Genomic DNA, 17,525 nt, shown 5'->3' with positions numbered 1-17,525 from the left:
GCTGGCCATAATGCCATGGAGACCTGAGGCCCTTCCCCAGCTGCCTATGCCTACCCTGCGGGCCGTGGCCAGCAAGGGCCGGGACTCACCCTGCTCACAGTGGATGCCTTCATACCCTGTGCTGCAGAGGCACAGGTATCCCGAGACGCCATCCTTGCAGGAGCCCCCATGCAAGCAAGGCTGAGACTGGCACTCATTGACTTCTGCAGGGGGTCAAGCCGGGAGGGAAGCAAGGTGTTGATTATCAGGGGCAGTGGCTCGAGGCCAGGCTCAAATGAACACAAATTAGTTTTGTTTTAAGGAGTCAATTAAACAGAAATACCCATTGCTGTCGAGTAGATTCTGACTAATAGCGACCCTATAGGACAGAGTAGAACTGCCCCATAGAGTTTCCAAGGAGTGGCTAGTGGATTCGAACTGCTGACCTTTTGGTTAGCAGCTGAGCACTTAACCACTGTGCTACCAGGGCTCTATTTTCTCTAACAGGAATCAGGAGACTCTTTGTCCCAGGGTTCTCTAGATGCGGCCTGTGTTGTTTGTCCCTCTGTAACTATGTAGTGTTCTGGGCAGGCTCCCTCTCTACTGGAGGGCTTCACAGGGTGCGCCCAGCCTGCCACAGTCAGCACGCAGCCTGCCGCGGTCAGCACGCAGCCTGCCACGGTCAGCACCCAGCCTGCCGCGGTCAGCACCCAGCCTGCCGCGGTCAGCACCCAGCCTGCCGCGGTCAGCACCCAGCCTGCCGCGGTCAGCACCCAGCCTGCCGCGGTCAGCACCCAGCCTGCCGCGGTCAGCTTAGGTACACCTCTCTGTGGGGTACGGAACACCTGGGATTGTGCGGGCTCTTCTACGTCTCCCTTTTCAGCCCTCAATAAGTCCTGCTTTACTTGATCACATGTTGTATTAGAGGTGTGGGTGTCATGTTACTTTTATCCAGATAAGGAAGTATGTTTTATTCTGTTTGCTAAGAATTTATGAACGTTACCAAATGCACTGTCTGCGTTTATTGAGTCTTACATGGTTTTTTCTCCTATAATCGGTTAATGTAGTAGATTTTGTAACATCATACTGTCCTTGCAACCCTAACATGGTGCATATCATCTTCATAGACTGTTAGACTGCTGTTGTCAGGTGCCGTCCAGTCAGTTCCGACTCATAGCTACCCCGTGCACAACAGACGAAACGCTGCCCGGTCCTGCCCCAACCTCACAATCGTTGTTATGCTTGAGTACATTGTTGCAGCCACCATTAGACTAATTTTTTTTTATTTCTGCATCTATGTTCATGTGCTTATTGGACCCATAATTTTCCTTTTTTCTACTGTCTATATCTGGTTTTGGTATCAAGTTATACTAACCTCAGAGAGTAGGTTGGCACATACTTTTTATTTTCTACTCTCTAGAAGAGTTTGGACAATACTGAAATGATCTGTTTCTTGGTAGTTTGGTAGGATTTACCTGTAAAGTCATCTGGGCCTGGTCTTTCTTTGTGAGAAAACGTTTTAACCGCAGCCTCAGTTTCTCTAAATAGTTAACAGGGTTATGCGGGCTTTCTATTTTTCCTTGAGTCACTTTTGGTCACTTATATTTTTCTATGAATACTATGTTCCTTTCTCCTAAGGTTTTAAATTTATTTGTATAGAGTTGTTGGTAATATTCCTTTATCCTTTTAGTCTCTGCTGTATCTGTAGTTATGTCCCCTTTTCATTTTTAAAGGTTTTTATTTTTGCTCTTTGTTTTTTTGATGAGTCTTGATGGAGGTTTGTCTGTTGTATTATGCTCTTCAAATAATTAATTATACCTTTGTTGACCTTTTTTTTATCTATCCTTGATTTCTGTTTCATTAAATACAGCTCTTTATTGCTTTTCCTTTTATTTTCCTTAGTATCATTTCTTAATTTCTGGAGTAGGAAATGTGGCTCATTAATTTTGAACTTCTCTTCTTTCCAACATGGGTATCTAAAGGTATAACTTCTCACAAAACACTGCTTTTCCTGCATCACACATGGTTTGATGTATAAAGTGCTTATTATTATTTATTTAAAAATATGTTTATATACGATCCAGCAATCCCACTCCATGGAATATATCCTAGAGAAATAAGAGCCTTTACACGAACAGATGTATGCACACCCATGTTCACTGCAGCACTGTTTACAAAAGCAAAAAGGTGGAAGCAACCAAGGTGCCCATCAGCAGATGAATGGATAAATAAATTATGGTATATTCACACGGTGGGATGCTGTGCATCAATAAAGAACAGTGATGAATCTGTGAAACATTTCATAACATGGAGGAACCTGGAAGGCATTATGCTGAGTGAAATTAGTTGCAAAGGGACAAATATTGTATAAGACCACTATTATAAAAACTCGAGAAATAGTTTAAACAGAGAAGAAAATATTCTTTGATGGTTACATGCGGGGGAGGGAGGGGGGATGAAGAGGGGTATTCATTAATTAGATAGTAGATAAGACCTACTTTAGGTGATGGGAAAGACAACACACAATACAGGAGAGGTCAGCACAACTGGACTAAACCAAAACAAAAATTTCCTGAATAAACTGAATGCTTCAAAGGCCAGCATAGCAGGGGTTCGGGGACCATGGTTTCAGGGGACATCTAAGTCAACTGGCATAATAAAATCTATTAAGAAAACATTCTACATCCCACTTTGGAGAGTGGCGTCTGGGGTCTTAAACGCTAGCAAGCAGCCATCTAAGGTGCATCAATTGGTCTCAACCCACCCAGAGCAAAGGAGAATGAACACCACCAAGGATACAAGGTGATTATGAGCCCAAGAGACAGAAAGGGCCGCATGAACCAGAGACTACATCAGCCTGAGACCAGAAGAGCTAGATGGTGCCTGGCTACAACTGATGACTGCCCTGACGGGGAACACAACAGAGAACCCCTGAGGCACCAAGAGAGCAGTGGGATGCAGACCCCAAATTCTTGGAAAAAGACCAGACTTAATGGTCTGACTGAGACTAGAAGGACCCTGCTGGTCATGGCCCCCAAATCTTCAATTTAGCTCAAGACAAGAACCATTCCCAAAGCCAGCTCTTCAGACAGGGATTGGACTGGACAATGGGATAGACAAAGATGCTGGTGAAGAGTGAGCTTCTTGGATCAAGTAGACACATGAGACTATGTGGGCAGCTCCTGTCTGAAGGGGAGATGAGAGCGTAGAGGGGATCAGAAGCTGGAGGAATGGACACGAAAAGAGAGAGTGGAGTGAGGGAGTGTGCTGTCTCATTAGGGGGAGAGCAATTAGGAGTATATAACAAGGTGTATATAAATTTTTGTATGAGAGACTGACTTGTAAACTTTCACTTAAAGCGCAATAAAAATTTTAAAAAATATATTTTTGTCCATTATGATTTCTTTTTTGACCCACAATTATTTAAAAATAACTTTAAAAACTCCAAACGTGGAGATTTAAGAATTTATTTTCTTAGTAGTAACTAAATTATGTTCAGAGAGTGAGAACTGCATGGTTCCTAATCTTTTACATTTGTCAAAAAGGCTTGCTTTACGGCCAAACACCTTATCAGTTTTTGTAAATGAGTCCACTGAGCTTGAGAAGCATTTGTCTTCGCTAAGTGCTGGGTGCAGAATTCTACATGCATCGACTTGACAGTAATGGTTTGTTTTTTTGGTTTTTATCCAGTAGCTCAGGCTGTTAATTGTGTTGTTCAAATTGTCTGTCTTTCCTGTTTTTTGGGGACTCCTTAACCTGCCATTAATTGAGAGAGGTGGTTTTAAATTTTCACTGTTACGATGGATTTGTCATTTTCTTCCATCGTCTGTTAATTTTTGCTTTAGATTAGGGCTGTTGTGTTAGATACTTGAACGTTGATAACGATTGTATTGCTGAACTGAACCATTTATCACTAAGAGTAACGCCCCGCATCCTGAATGGCTTGTTTCTGTCTTACAGCCTATTCTCTCTGGCTTGCTTTAGCCTTGCAGTCTCTTTTCCCTGGCAGTGACATTTCTACACCAGTTTTATTTTGGTTTGTAGCCACCTGATAAATTTTTTTCCATACTTTTACTTCCATCTTTCTATGGGGTAGGGGTGCTGAACCCTGATCTTTCTGACTCTGCCCTGGGTCCCACCAGCTATGCCCGCCCCGCCCTCGACCCAAGAGTCACCGTGGCACTGGGGAGGCTCGCTCCAGACCCCCTGCAGCTGGCAGACACGGGTGTGGTTGGGGGCACTCAGGATGTAGCCGTGGTCGCACGAGTAAAGGGCCACTGCGCCTGGTCGGGTGCCGTTGAAGCGCAGTGTGGCGTGCTCCACCTCCTCGGGGGGCCCACAGTCCACCTCTGCAGGAGCACAGCACCATTTGCCTGGGGCCTCCCCCTACTCCCCACCCTTCCCTCAGGGCTCTGCAGGTGGGGGTGCCCTGAATGCACCGTGGGACGACTGCCTGGGACCCCTGCCCCCACCTGTGTGTGCCCCCACACTGCCCTTCCCACAGAGCTCTGCAAGTGGGTGCCCTGACTTCGGGCATTGGTTGCCCCAGGCCTCCTTCCTTTCTGGCCAGCCCTGCCTGCCCCCCCACAGGGATGAGGACAGCATGTGGTGGGTCCCGTCCTCCACTGCACCCATATGCTTGGTGCTCACCTGCCTGGCACCGGCGTCCAGTGAACCCTGCTCGGCAGCGGCAGGAGAAATCTGTGCCCAGGTTCTCGCAGGTGGCCCCGTTCAAACACGGGCTCCGGAAGCAGGGGGAGGGGGCTGCAGGGATACGGAGAGTCAAGGTGCCGGCCGGGCCCCGCCCGCCTCCCCTTCCCTGGCCAGCATTGTGCGCCCTCACCGGTCTCGCAGTGGCGCCCGGAGAAGCCCGGCGGGCATTCACACTTGTACTTGCCGATGTAGTGGAAGCAGGTGCCGCCGTTGTGGCAAGGGGCCGAGGCGCATGAATCCGGCTTCCCTGGGGCAGAGTGTGCAGGTCAGGGCTGCCCCCACCCACCCATGGCCACCCTGCAGACCGTGACACCCCCAGCAAAACCGCCTCCACGAGGACCTTCACAGACGCCGTCTGTCACCCCCCTCACTCCACCCAGGCCAGTCTGGTGCCTGCCCCTGCCCCGTGGGGACATACCGATCTCACAGTGCCTCCCGGTGAAGCGGTAGGGGCAGCTGCAGTGGTACTCGCCACCCGCCTCCTTGCACGTGCCCCCGTTCCGGCAGGGCCCGGAGCTGCACAGACGTGGTCTGACTGTGGAGGAGAGAGACGAAGAGGGACAGACAGAGGGACAGAAAGAGAAATGGGGAGAGAGGGACAAGAGGCAGAGAGAGAGACAGGGCGGGGGGCGGGTGAGCAAGGACCAGCCTCCCCGCCCAGAAGAGCCCACGACGCTCCACTGGGGCCTTCCTAGTCCTGGGCACTTGGTGGTCTCTACAGACCCAGGCCCAGCTTCCACAGCTGGTCACCTGCGGCCAGGGAGCAAGGGGCAAAGCCAGCCGATCTCAAACATGGTGAAGACAGTCGTATTAAAAGTAGAATTTAGTGTAATGATTCTAAATCGTGTTGGACACATACTGAGCAGGAGCTCAAGCAAAGCAGGAGGGAGGCCTGTGTCACCACACACCAGAGCAGGGACCACTGCCGTTAAATGGGAGGCTCTGGCCGCGAGACTAGCAGACCCAGCGGTGGACCAGGCAGAGCTCAGAGCTCAGAGCTCAGAGAAGGTGGGCAGTGCCTGTCAACTGAGCCCCAGGCTTCCCGGGCGGCGGCCGCTCTCCAGGGTGCTGACGCGCCGCGGGTCGGGGTGGGGGCAGCCGCCGCACCTTTCTCACAGTGCTTGCCGTGGAAGCCGCGCGGGCACTCGCACGTGTAGGAGTCGTCATGGGCGTCACAGGAGCCTCCGTTGAAGCAGGGGTCTGAGTCACAGGGCGAAGGCAGGGCTGGGGGAGGGGGGCAGAGGGTGGTCCTGGAGCACGTGCCCTCCCGAACAGGCGGCAGGCACTGGCTACAGGCACCACGCCTGCTGGCCCGCCCTGCTGTCCCATCTGGAACCAAGGCCACTTGAGTAGGCTCTGTGGGCCCGCTCCTTCTCATGCCAGGGTCTCTCGTGATTCTTGCAGAGCTCACCCTCCCTCTTCCTGCCATCATGGCCATTATCATTCATAGTTGCACTTTACATAAACCAAACCCAAACCTGCTGCCCTTGAGTCGATTCCGACTCATAATGACCCTATAGGACAGAGTAGAGAACTGCCCCACAGAGTTTCCAAGGAGCACCTGGTGGATTCCAACTGCCAACCTTTTGGTTAGCAGCCGAACTCTTAACCACTGCGTCACCAGGGTTTCCACATACCACGGAGGCAATCGGTATTAACTGATATTAATTATTAACAGATAAACATTACACTTATTTAACTGTTGTTCTTAGCTGCTATCAAGCCGGCCCCTGACTCACGGTTATCTCAGCACAGCGGCACAGGACCCCTGTGACACACAAGGTTCTCATTGCCTGGTTTTCAGAAGGAGATCGCCAGGCCTTCCTTCCTCATGTTTTAGTCTGGGAGCTCCGCTGACACCTGCTCAGCATCCTAGCAACACAGGAGTCTCCACTGACAGAGGGCTGGTGCCTGCACCTGATGTTCATGGGCCCAGGTCTCCCAGGGAGGCAAGGATTCTGCCACTGAGCCACCATGGCCCTTTTATACTTAATTACATAGTTACATACTATACCTACTAATTATGTTCCTAGGTGGTGCAAACAGGTAAGTGCTCGGCTGCTAACCAAAAGGTTAGTCTTGAACGAGGCCTGGTGGTCTACTTCTGAACAATCAGCCACTGAAAACCCTATGGAGCACAGTTCTGCTCTGACACAGGTGGGGTCCCCATGAGTTGATTTTTTATTGCTAATTACCATACTAGCTTATGCTAGGGGCTCAGGAAAAGCCCACACGGCCTTTCACACTTTCCACAGAGCTTCTCCACCGTGAGCATATGCTCCAGCCCCTTTGCCGATGGTGACAGTGGCTCAGGGATTTGCACGTTCTGGCTGCGTATCGGCAGGGATGCCAGGAGAAGCCCCTGATTCCAGAGCCCCCATCCAGTTCCCCCAGAAACACCCTGTCCCTGGTGCCTGACTGTGCCTGCTACACTCACAGTGGCTGGCGTTGTGGTCCGTGTGGCAGACGCAGAGGTAGCTCCCAGCGTACTCCATGCAGTAGCCCCCATCCGGGCACTGGGTGTTCATGTTGCAGGGTGTGGCCGTGACTTCTGTAGAGAAGAGGAGCCCCACCCCACATCCCACGTGTCTCCGGGGACTCGTGTCCCAGGACCCAGGGCCCCCACAGGGGCGGCCAGGTACAGGCACAGTGTGGCTGATGCCCTGCTGGGGTGGGGGTCACGCGAGACAGTGGCCGAGGGTCTGGAGCTGCAGTGTGGACCAAGGCCCAAGGCCCAAGCCCCATTTGCTCACTTGCTGGTCCACCTGTCTGTCTGCCTGCCCATCCATACCAGTTATGGGGACGCTGAGGGACAGGGCAGGAAGGGCCCCTCCTCCAGTCTGGCCACCTACCAAATTCACAGAGGAGCCCGAAGAAGCCTGGGGGGCACTGGCAGAGGGTGGTGTTGGCGCCCAGGCACCTGCCTCCGTTGCGGCATTCACAGTCGTCGGAGAGTCCTGCCACAGAGGGGGGCTCCCATGGGATGACCCCTCCTGCCCTGCTGCTGCCCACCTTCCCATAAAAACCCTGTGTCCACACCCTCTCACACACATACCTTCACATGGACATAACCACACCCACTTACACATGCAGGGCATGGCTGTGACTTCTGGCCCCACGCCACACCCCACGTGTCTCCTGGAGACCTCATGTCCCAGGACCCAGGGCTCCGACAGGCAGCCAGGTTCAGGCAGACTGTAGCTGGTGCCCTCCACACACACACTTGCACACACATACACATTTTTACATTTACACAGACGTACACATATTCACATAAACATACTTTCATGCATACTCTGAGGGGTGTTTGCACACACACACACATCTGCCTCCCTGACCCTCCTGCACACACATACACATTTTCAAATACACACACTTTCACACATACTCTATCTGGGGGACGTTTGCATGCACACATATCTGCCTTCCTGACCCTCTTGCACACACATACATATTTTCACATATACACACACTTTCACATATACTCTCTCTGGAGAGTGCACACACACGTATCTGCCTTCCTGACCCTAACTGAGTCTGCTGCCTACAGACAAGCCCTGGATCTCCTGCCCCAAGCCCCTCAGCCCTCAGAGCCCCAACCCACACGCACTCTCCCCACAGTTGAGGCCCACGAAGCCCCCAGGGCACTCGCATACGTAGCCCTGGTCAGCGTCCACACAGGTGCCCCCATTCTGGCAGGGGGCCGAGAGGCAGGCATCAGGCTCTGGGTGAATTCCTGCAAGAAACACAGCAGGCAGTGGTCACTGGTGGCCCAGGGCAGAGCCTGGGGAGGGTGGGGCCCGAGGACTGGAGGGGCTGGATTCCTGCCCAGCCCTCCCTGCACCTGGCAAGGTCTTAGCTGGTGCCCTCAGGGCCAGGAGGAATTAAAGATGGAGGCCTGTTTTTGGAACCCAACTTACAGCTGCCCCTCACCCCGATCTCTGTCACTGGGCCCTTCCTGGAACAGAAGGAGGAGCAGGAGCAAGAAGGGGGCTCACAGTATGCCCCAAAGGGCCTGCCGTAGGCTGGGGCGCTCCAAGCTTCGGACAAACGCCTCTATTAGTACAGTATTTGGGATTTTCCAGATAACTTCCTGTTGTGATTTCTGGTTTGATTTTTCTGTGCTTGTAGAGCGGTCATTTTAAATGGACTCGTCCCGATTTTATGGCCCACCGGATGGTTTGTCCAGTTGGATGGGCCCATGCACTTGACAAGAACGTGTATATAAATGTCATCAGGCCACGTTGGCCCCCAATGCTGGTCACATCTCCTGTATCCTGCTGACTCCTGTCCGTGTCACGTCTCCTGTATCCTGCTGACTCCTGTCCGTGTGCTCTGTGAGTCACTGAGGGTGGCGCTGACGTTGCCAGTATTGACTGTGGCGCTGCTTCTCCTGGCCGTTGGGCCTGTCTCTGCTGCGTATTTTGAGCACCTGTTAGCAGGTAGGATGAGCTGGCCCCTTGGTCATTACGAAAGGTCCCTCTTAATTTCTGGTAATGTTCCTTATCCTTAGGTTTAATTTGTTTGATATTAATATAGCCACTCAGCCTTCTTTTGATTAGTGTTTGCCAACCTATGACTTTTTTAATTTTTTGCTTTATATACTTCTAAAATTTCTTTTAAGTCAATATAACAGTAAAATTGGCTTTGTGTGGTGTACAGTGATATGAATTTTGACACGTGTACACATCTGTGTAACCACCACCACAATCAGAATGTGTCACAGATCCATCGCCCCAAAGACTCCCTTCTTCTGTCTTGTCAGAGTTGCACACTCCCCCCACTACTGAGCCCCTGGCAGCCACCCATCTGTTCTCCATCAGTTTAGCTCTGTCCTTCAAGAATGCCATGAACATGGGGGCATACACTATGTTATCCTCTGAGATGGGCTTTTTCACTCAACATGATACATTAGAGATCCACCCTGGTTCTTGTGTCAATAAGACTGAGTAAGGAGTCCATGTATGGCTGTACTGGGGTTTATCCGTTCACCCCGTGAAGGACACCTGGGTTGTTCCCAGTTTATCCATTCACCACGTGAAGGACACCTGGGTTGTTCCCAGTTTATCCGTTCACCTGGTGCAGGACACCTGGGTTGTTCCCAGTTTATCCGTTCACCCAGTGAAGGACACTTGGGTTGTTTCCAATTTATCTGTTCACCTGGTGAAGGACACCTGGGTTGTTCCAGTTTATCCGTTCACCCGGTGAAGGACACCTGGGTTGTTTCCAATTTATCCGTTCACCTGGTGAAGGACACCTGGGTTGTTCCAGTTTATCCGTTCACCACGTGAAGGACACCTGGGTTGTTGCCAGTTTATCCGTTCACCCGGTGAAGGACACCTGGTTTGTTTCCAGTTTATCTGTTCACCACGTGAAGGACACCTGGGTTGTTGCCAGTTTATCCGTTCACCCGGTGAAGGACACCTGGGTTGTTTCCAGTTTATGCGTCCACCACATGAAAGACACCTGGGTTGTTCCCAGTTTATCCATTCACCACGTGAAGGACACCTGGGTTGTTCCCAGTTTATCCATTCACCACGTGAAGGACACCTGGGTTGTTCCCAGTTTATCCGTTCGCCCAGTGCAGGACACCTGGGTTGTTCCCAGTTTATCCATTCACCACGTGAAGGACACCTGGGTTGTTCCCAGTTTATCCATTCACCACGTGAAGGACACCTGGGTTGTTCCCAGTTTATCCGTTTGCCCAGTGCAGGACACCTGGGTTGTTCCCAGTTTATCCATTCACCACGTGAAGGACACCTGGGTTGTTCCCAGTTTATCCGTTCACCCGGTGAAGGACACCTGGGTTGTTCCCAGTTTATCCATTCACCACGTGAAGGACACCTGGGTTGTTCCCAGTTTATCCGTTCACCCGGTGAAGGACACCTGGGTTGTTCCCAGTTTATCCATTCACCACGTGAAGGACACCTGGGTTGTTCCCAGTTTATCCATTCACCACGTGAAGGACACCTGGGTTGTTCCCAGTTTATCCATTCACCACGTGAAGGACACCTGGGTTGTTCCCAGTTTATCCGTTCGCCCAGTGCAGGACACCTGGGTTGTTCCCAGTTTATCCATTCACCACGTGAAGGACACCTGGGTTGTTCCCAGTTTATCCGTTCGCCCAGTGCAGGACACCTGGGTTGTTCCCAGTTTATCCGTTCACCCGGTGAAGGACACCTGGGTTGTTTCCAGTTTATGCGTCCACCACATGAAAGACACCTGGGTTGTTCCCAGTTTATCCATTCACCACGTGAAGGACACCTGGGTTGTTCCCAGTTTATCCGTTCACCCGGTGAAGGACACCTGGGTTGTTCCCAGTTTATCCATTCACCACGTGAAGGACACCTGGGTTGTTCCCAGTTTTGGGCAGTTATGAATAGATGTGCTATAAACATTCATGTACAGGTTTCTGTGTGAATGTAGTTTTCATTTCTTTAGGGCTAATACGTAAGGGTAGGATTGCTGGATCATATTGTAAGTATATGTTTAACTTTATTTTTAAAAATGCCAAGATGTTTTCAGAGTGACCAAACTGTTTTAAATTCCCACGAGCAATGCATGAGAGTTCAATTGCTCTACATTCTCGCCAGGTAGGTTTTTTTTTTTTTTTCCTGTCATTCTGATAAGCTTGTAGTGGCATCTCATGGTAAGCTTAGTTTACATTTCACTAAAGGCTAACGATGGGGGCAAGTAAGTCTGAACGGCTGTGCCTCCTTGCTTCCCATATGTCGTCTTTGGTGAAGTATCTGTTCAGGTCTTTTGTCCATTTTTTAACTGGGTTGTTTATTTTCTTACCATTGAGATTTGAGAGTTCTTTATATTCTACATACAAGACCTTTGCTGGACACGAGTTTTGTAAACATTTTCTTCCAGTCTGTAGCTTGTCTTTTCATTTCTCTCAACCATGATTTTCGCAGGCAAAAGTTTTTAAAAGTTTAAAAATTTTCTGATGAATTCCAGTCTATCGATTTTTCCTTTTTATGGGTCGTGATTTTGGTGTTCTATCTGTAACATTTCTGCTGAACCCCAGGTCACGAAGACTATTTTCCGTGCTCTTTACATTTCCCACTAGGTCTATGATCCATTTTGAATTAATCTTTGCATAAGGCGTAAGGTTTAGGTTGAGGTTCCCCTTTGCTTTGTTTTTGCTGTTGTTAGGTGCCATCCAATCAGTTCTTACCCATAGTGATTCTGTGTACAACAAAACAAAACAAAACCCTGCCGGGTCCCACGCCATCCTCACACACACTGCTATGTCTGACCCCATTGATGCAGCCATTGTGGCCGTCCATCTCATTGAGCATCTTCCTCTTTTTTGGTGACCCTCTACTTTACCAAGCATGATGTCCTTCTCCAGGGACTCATCCCTCCTGATAACATGTCCAGAGTATGTGAGACATAGTCTCACCATCCATGCTTCTAAGAAGCATTCTGGCTTTACTTCTTCGAAGACAGATTTGTTTGTTCTTCTGGCAATCCGTCGTATATTCAATATCCTTCACCAACACCATAATTCAAAGGCATCAATTCTTCACTCTTCCTTATTCATGTCCAGCTTTGCAAGCATATGATGTGAGTGAAAATACCATGGCTTGGGTCAGGCGCACCTTAGTCCTCAAGATGACATCTTTGCTCTTCAACACTTTGAAGAGGTCCTTTGCAGCAGATTTACCCAATGCAATGCATCTTTTGATTTCTTGACTGCTGCTTCCATAGGTATTGATTGTGGATCCAAGTAAAATGAAATCCTTGACAACTTCAGTCTTTTCTCCGTTTATCATGATGTTGCTCATTGGTCCAGTTGTGAGGATTTTTGTTTTCTTTATGTTGAGGTGTAATCCATACTGAAGGCTGTGGTCTTTGATCTTCATCAGTAAGTGCTTCAAGACCTCCACTTTGAGCAGGCAAGGTTGTGACACCTAGATAACACAGGTTGTTAATGAGTCTTCCTCCGGTCCTTACGCTGTGTTCTTCTTTATGTAGTTTGACTTCTAGGAATGTGTGCTCAGCATACAGATTGAGTAAGTATGGTGAAAGGATACAACCCTGACACACACCTTTCCTGATTTTAAACCATGCAGTAGCCTCTTGTTCTGTTCCAACAGCTGCCTCTTGGTTTAAGTCCAGGTTCCTCAACTGAGTGTTCTGGAATTTCCATTATTCGAAATATTATCCATAATTTATTATGCATAATTTGTTTTGCATAAGAATGTCTTATTGTCCCAACACCATTTGTTGAAAAGACTGTCTTTTCTTCATTTAATTGCCTTTATGCCCTTTTCAAAAATCAGTTGACCATTGATGTCTTTCTCCTTTACTCCTAGGACTTTGATGGCACAAATTTTAGATCCTTTGATATTGCTCCTTGGGTCTCTGAGGCTGTTAACTTTTCTTAACATTTTTTGTCTGTTGTTGACGTAGCATAGTTTCTATTGATCGAGCTTCAGGTTCACTGACTCTTTCCTGTCACCTCCATTCTGTTCTTGAGCCCATTCAGTAAGTTTCTGTATCGTTTATTGTGATTTTCATTTCTAAAAGATCTGTTTGGTTTTGCTTTATATTTTCTATTTCTTTGCTGAGCCTTTCTATATTTTCATTTGTTTAGGTGCATTCCCGCTTTTTGGAGCAATCTGTAATAACTTTGTCAGTGTCTCGGTCAGATAATTGCAGTATCTGTGCTTTTTTTAGAATCAGCATGTCTTGATTTTCTGTCCCTATGAGCATTGAGATTTTCCTGGTTCTGTGTAACCTGGGTGCTTATGAATTCTATCTTACACATTTTCCATATCTTATGAGATTTGGGGTTTGCATCCTATGTTGATATTTTTGTTTAGCTGGAAGTCAACCTGGTTGAGTTAGGCCACAGGTTCCAATCCACCTTTTGTAGGTTTCAATGTCAGTTACATTTTCAAAGGCTTTGCCTTGCTCTTCAGATCTGACCCATGTGTGCACCCCCTAACAACCACTTAGGGCCAAGGTGGTGGTCTGCCCCATAGTTCACATCTCAATGTCTTTCGTGTGCTGTTTGGGATCAGATGGCACATGCCCACCTTGAGGGAGCTCAGGAGTTATGAACAACTTTATGGGTTTGCTGTCCCAAGACCCACCCTCTCCACAGTCTGCCCAGTACTCTCTAGTTCTCCCTTTGGGTCTTCTGGCCAGAAAGTTGGGGCTTTAATTGCTCCACCCTGCCACTTCTTACTTCCTGTGACTGTACCCATATCCGGGGCCAAGAGCTGTGAGGAGAGAAAAGGGAAAGACCAATAAGGCTTCTGTCTCCCTTTTGCAACCACCGCACCCCCAGCTGGAGAGGAAGATTTCCCTCCCTTGGCGTTTCAGGCACCCAAGGGCCCCCTCCTGCTGCCACCGTTGGCCCTGCTCCTTGAGCCTGATTAGAGGGCTTCTCCTGAAGCTCTCTGTCCATGCTGATGCTCACTTCCAGTTTGGGGGCTGTACGGAGTCCAGGCTGGGGGGGATACCAGAAGGGAAATAATGGGAAACTCACCGCCGGCTCGGGGGTACTTCCAGCTTTGTTCTTCCTCCCCAATCCACCTGCTACTGTTTACTTTTCAGAGTCCTCAGATAGCTATTGCATGCATTCTGTCCAGGATTTATAGCTGCATTCAGTGGGCAAGACAGGGTAGAGCAGCTTACTCCATGTTACCCAGAGCCAGGAACCCATTTTGTTACTTTACGATTATCCGCGTCTTTAGACAGTATGTAGTTGGGCCTTGCCTTTCATTTCAGCTTGACAGTCTCTGGCTTTTAGTTGGAGTGTTTAACCATTTACTTACATTTTAATGTAAATATCAATGTAGCTAAGTTACAACCTACCATTTCCTATTAGTTTTTTATTTGTCCCACTTTTTCCTTTTTCCCTGTCTTCTGGATTAATTCAGTGTTTTCAGGATTCCATTTTATCTCCATGATTAGGTTATTGACTATAGCTATTTTATGTTTTAGTGGTTGCTCTAGGATTTATAATGTACATTTTTAACTTATCACCAGCTACCTTCAAATGATATTACACCACTTCACGTATAATGTAAGAACCTTACAACATTATACTCCCTTCCTATATTTCATGCCAGGCAAACTACGGCCCACAGGCCAAATTTGACCTGCTGCCCATTTTTTTAAAATAAAGTTTTATTGGAAGACAGACATGTCCATTCAGTGGTGTATAAGTATGGCTGCTTTCAGGCTACAATGGCAGAGTTGAGTATTTGCAACAGAGATCATATGGCTCGTAAAGCCAAAAATATTTACTCTGATCCTTTACAGAAAGTTTGCAGACTTCTGCTTTATGCTATTGGTGTCAGACATTTTATTTCTATACAAATTATAAACCCCACCATACAGTGTTGTTACTTTCCTTTAAGCAGTTATCTTTAAAGAGATTTTTAAAAATAAGAAAAAAAGTCTTATATTTACCTACATATTTGCCATTTCTACTATCCTTCATGCATTTGTGTAGATCCAGATTTTTATCTGGTATCATTTTTCTTCTGCCTAAAGAGCTTTCTTTTAACATTTTTTGTAATACAGGCATGCTGGTGGAATCTCTCAGCTTTCGCTTGCCTTAAAAAGTCTTTCTTTTGTCTTCATATTTGAAAGATAGTTTTGCTGAGTATAGACTTCTAGGTTGATAGATTTTTCTTCCAGTATATTAAAGCCGTTACTTCACTGTCCTCTGGCTTGCATTGTTTCTGATGAGAAGTCTGCTGTAATTTTTGTTTCTCTGTATGCAATGTTTCTGGACGCTTTCAAGATCTTCTCTTTATCGCTGGTTTTCAGCAATTTGACTGTAATGTGGTTTTGCGTAGCTTTTATGCCTTCATTGGATATGTTGGCTTTAGTTTTCATCAAATTTAGAAAACTTTTCAGCTATTATTTCTTCAAATACTTTTTCTGTCCCTCCTTTCCCATCCCTGGGGCTTCAAATACACATACATTAGACTGTGTGATATTGTCCCACAGGGCATCGAAACTCTGTTCAAATTTTTTGTCTTATTATCTGTGCTGCATATTAGATCATTTTTATATATAAGTTCATCAATGTTCTCTTCTACAGTCTCTTAACCTGCTGTTAATACCATCCAGTGTATTTTTTATTTTGGATATTATATTTTTCATCTCTAGAAGTTTCATATTTTAAAAATGTCTTCTATTTACCTCCTATTGTGGTAGGATAGGAGCCCTGGTGGCACAGTGGTTAAGCACTCTGCTGCTAACTGAAAGGTCGGCAGTTCAAACCCACCAGCCACTCTGTGGGAAAAAGATGTGTCAGTCTGCTTCCGTAAAGATTACAGCCTCGGAAACCCTGTTCTACTGTGTCCTGTAGGGTTGCTATGAGTTGGAACTGACTCGACAGCAGCAGGTTTGAGTTTGGGGATATTGTGGTAGAAGTGTCAGTTCTGTTGTTTTTCATTGTTTGCTCCCACTTGCATTATCGTCCTGTACAAAATATGGCTTCTTTGCAGGAATCTTTTGAAACTACATATCTGTTTTCTGATAAGAGTTTAGTTAAATACAATGGTATTTAAATAAGAATATGTAATCCACATACCTGGCCAAGATAAATCCACACACCTGGCCAAGGTGATCCATAACACATCACAGTGGTTTAAAAGCAACCAAACAGCTGATGTTGGCCCAGCCTCCCTAGGACACAGTCCCTGCACGTGGCCACCTGGCACAAAGGCCAGCAGAGAGGGAACATGTCCACCTGTATCTTCTTAAGTTTTCAGACTCAAAGTAAGTCTGAGCAGCTTTTCTTGAGCACCTCCCTGGGAAGGAGCAGTCTGTGGTGCCTCTGCAGCTGTAGGCCACGGGTGGAGGCCTTTGGAAGTTAGGGCCAAAGTCGTCCTAGAGCCCTGTTTTCACACCAGGGCTGGAATCTCTATGATCTACCCAGTCATAACCAGCGTCTAAAAATGTGGAATAGAATGGAAAACAGTAGATTTTGGCACATGCAGTGAAGTGATTCCCACAGCCCTTTCACTTGCATGGTGAGGGGTCGGAAGCAGGAAGGAAGGATGTCCAGAATCACCAGAGCTGGAAGAAGGGCTTGGGGTGTTGGCAGTCCGCCTCTGCATTTTACAGATGGGAGACCAAGGCCCAAAGAAGGGAGGGACTTGCTCAGCCCCCACAGCGTATCTGCAGCAGAACCAGGAGTAGAACGTTGGCCTTTTGATTCCTGTTGCCTGCAGCCAGGGGCTCAGGGGCAGGAAGGACTGGGCAGTGCGGGAAGGATAAAGACCTCCCACCCCCTGCTCCCTGAGACAGATGTGGGCGGAGCCGGGAGAGGGGGTGAGTGGCTGTGACATGGCCCACGGTGCCAGCCCACTGTCACCAAGGGAAGGCTCCAGGTGCATAGCTGGTTACCTGTCTCGCAGTGAGGACCCTCAAAGGGCCCTGCACACATGCAGGTGTAATTCCCCACCAGGTCAACACAGGAGCCTCCATTCAGGCACGGGCCAGAGCTGCAGTCGTCCACATCTGGGGGCCAGCAGGGTGTGAGATGGCCACCCCATGACAGGGGCCTCTCCCAGCATGCCCTCTCCCCTGCCCACCTCCCTGCTGAGGGTCGGCCACTCACCTGCTTCACAGGCTGCCCCTGTGTACCCAGCCCGGCACACACAAACCGGCATCCTGCCCTCCACCTGACACTGGCCGCCATTCTGACATGCTTTGGTGTCACAGGGGGACTGTGCTATAAATGAAGAGTTGTGGAGAAGAATGTGACATTAAAGAACGGTGGGACAACTTCAGGAGGTGCAACATATGCACATGGGGCAGTGGTAGCTCAGTGGTAGCATTCTCGCCTT

General features: G+C 48.3%; 3 protein-coding genes across 48 annotated transcripts in view; 2 read left to right on the top strand and 1 right to left on the bottom strand.

Annotated features, from left to right (window-relative positions):
• Nucleotides 1-3,302, top strand: part of MTERF4 (mitochondrial transcription termination factor 4) — a 29,939-nt gene extending 26,637 nt beyond the window's left edge. Inside the window, exon 5 of the mRNA XM_049888703.1 lies at nucleotides 2,748-3,302. Within this exon, the coding sequence (XP_049744660.1) occupies nucleotides 2,748-2,785 (38 nt within the window). The 3' untranslated portion in view covers nucleotides 2,786-3,302. The remainder of the gene's footprint in view (nucleotides 1-2,747) is intronic.
• SNED1 (sushi, nidogen and EGF like domains 1) overlaps nucleotides 1-17,525 on the bottom strand; it is a 79,140-nt gene that overhangs the window by 18,465 nt on the left and 43,150 nt on the right. Inside the window, exons 7-17 of the mRNA XM_049888705.1 lie at nucleotides 17,297-17,410; nucleotides 17,083-17,196; nucleotides 8,303-8,428; nucleotides 7,545-7,649; nucleotides 7,130-7,243; nucleotides 5,800-5,916; nucleotides 5,111-5,227; nucleotides 4,823-4,939; nucleotides 4,630-4,743; nucleotides 4,155-4,328; nucleotides 90-203 (exon numbers count right to left, since the gene is read on the bottom strand). Coding sequence (XP_049744662.1) covers nucleotides 90-203; nucleotides 4,155-4,328; nucleotides 4,630-4,743; nucleotides 4,823-4,939; nucleotides 5,111-5,227; nucleotides 5,800-5,916; nucleotides 7,130-7,243; nucleotides 7,545-7,649; nucleotides 8,303-8,428; nucleotides 17,083-17,196; nucleotides 17,297-17,410 — 1,326 coding nt within the window. The remainder of the gene's footprint in view (nucleotides 1-89; nucleotides 204-4,154; nucleotides 4,329-4,629; nucleotides 4,744-4,822; nucleotides 4,940-5,110; nucleotides 5,228-5,799; nucleotides 5,917-7,129; nucleotides 7,244-7,544; nucleotides 7,650-8,302; nucleotides 8,429-17,082; nucleotides 17,197-17,296; nucleotides 17,411-17,525) is intronic.
• LOC126078286 (uncharacterized) lies at nucleotides 8,402-15,083 on the top strand. Of its 46 annotated transcripts, XM_049888663.1 has the most exons (7): nucleotides 8,402-9,768; nucleotides 9,894-10,242; nucleotides 10,285-10,368; nucleotides 10,411-10,704; nucleotides 10,747-10,788; nucleotides 10,831-10,872; nucleotides 10,915-15,079. In XM_049888663.1, exons 1-7 carry the CDS (start codon nucleotides 9,657-9,659, stop codon nucleotides 11,069-11,071), a joined length of 1,080 nt encoding a protein of 359 aa, XP_049744620.1. In that variant the 5' UTR covers nucleotides 8,402-9,656; the 3' UTR covers nucleotides 11,072-15,079. The 46 variants fall into 46 exon arrangements, with proteins under 46 accessions (XP_049744620.1, XP_049744657.1, XP_049744656.1 ...); XM_049888700.1 differs by lacking the exon at nucleotides 10,831-10,872 and having other exon boundaries at nucleotides 10,411-10,536; nucleotides 10,873-15,083; XM_049888699.1 differs by lacking the exons at nucleotides 10,747-10,788; nucleotides 10,831-10,872 and having other exon boundaries at nucleotides 10,411-10,536; nucleotides 10,579-10,620; nucleotides 10,873-15,083.

Source organism: Elephas maximus, chromosome 6 (assembly GCF_024166365.1).
Source record: "Elephas maximus indicus isolate mEleMax1 chromosome 6, mEleMax1 primary haplotype, whole genome shotgun sequence".
In the NCBI taxonomy this organism is placed as follows: Eukaryota; Metazoa; Chordata; class Mammalia; order Proboscidea; family Elephantidae; genus Elephas; species Elephas maximus.
The sequence above is the reverse complement of the archived record's forward strand: the minus strand, read 5'-3'. Positions and strand labels throughout refer to the sequence as shown.

Bases quoted from the DNA above. Each gene is read 5' to 3' on its own strand.
- LOC126078286 (XM_049888650.1), top strand. From the start codon at position 9,657: ATGGCTGTACTGGGGTTTATCCGTTCACCCCGTGAAGGACACCTGGGT. The intron at 10,369-10,410 runs CTGGGTTGTTCC...AGTGCAGGACAC, and splicing joins ATTCACCACGTGAAGGACAC to CTGGGTTGTTCCCAGTTTAT. The intron at 10,705-10,746 runs CTGGGTTGTTCC...AGTGCAGGACAC, and splicing joins ATTCACCACGTGAAGGACAC to CTGGGTTGTTCCCAGTTTAT.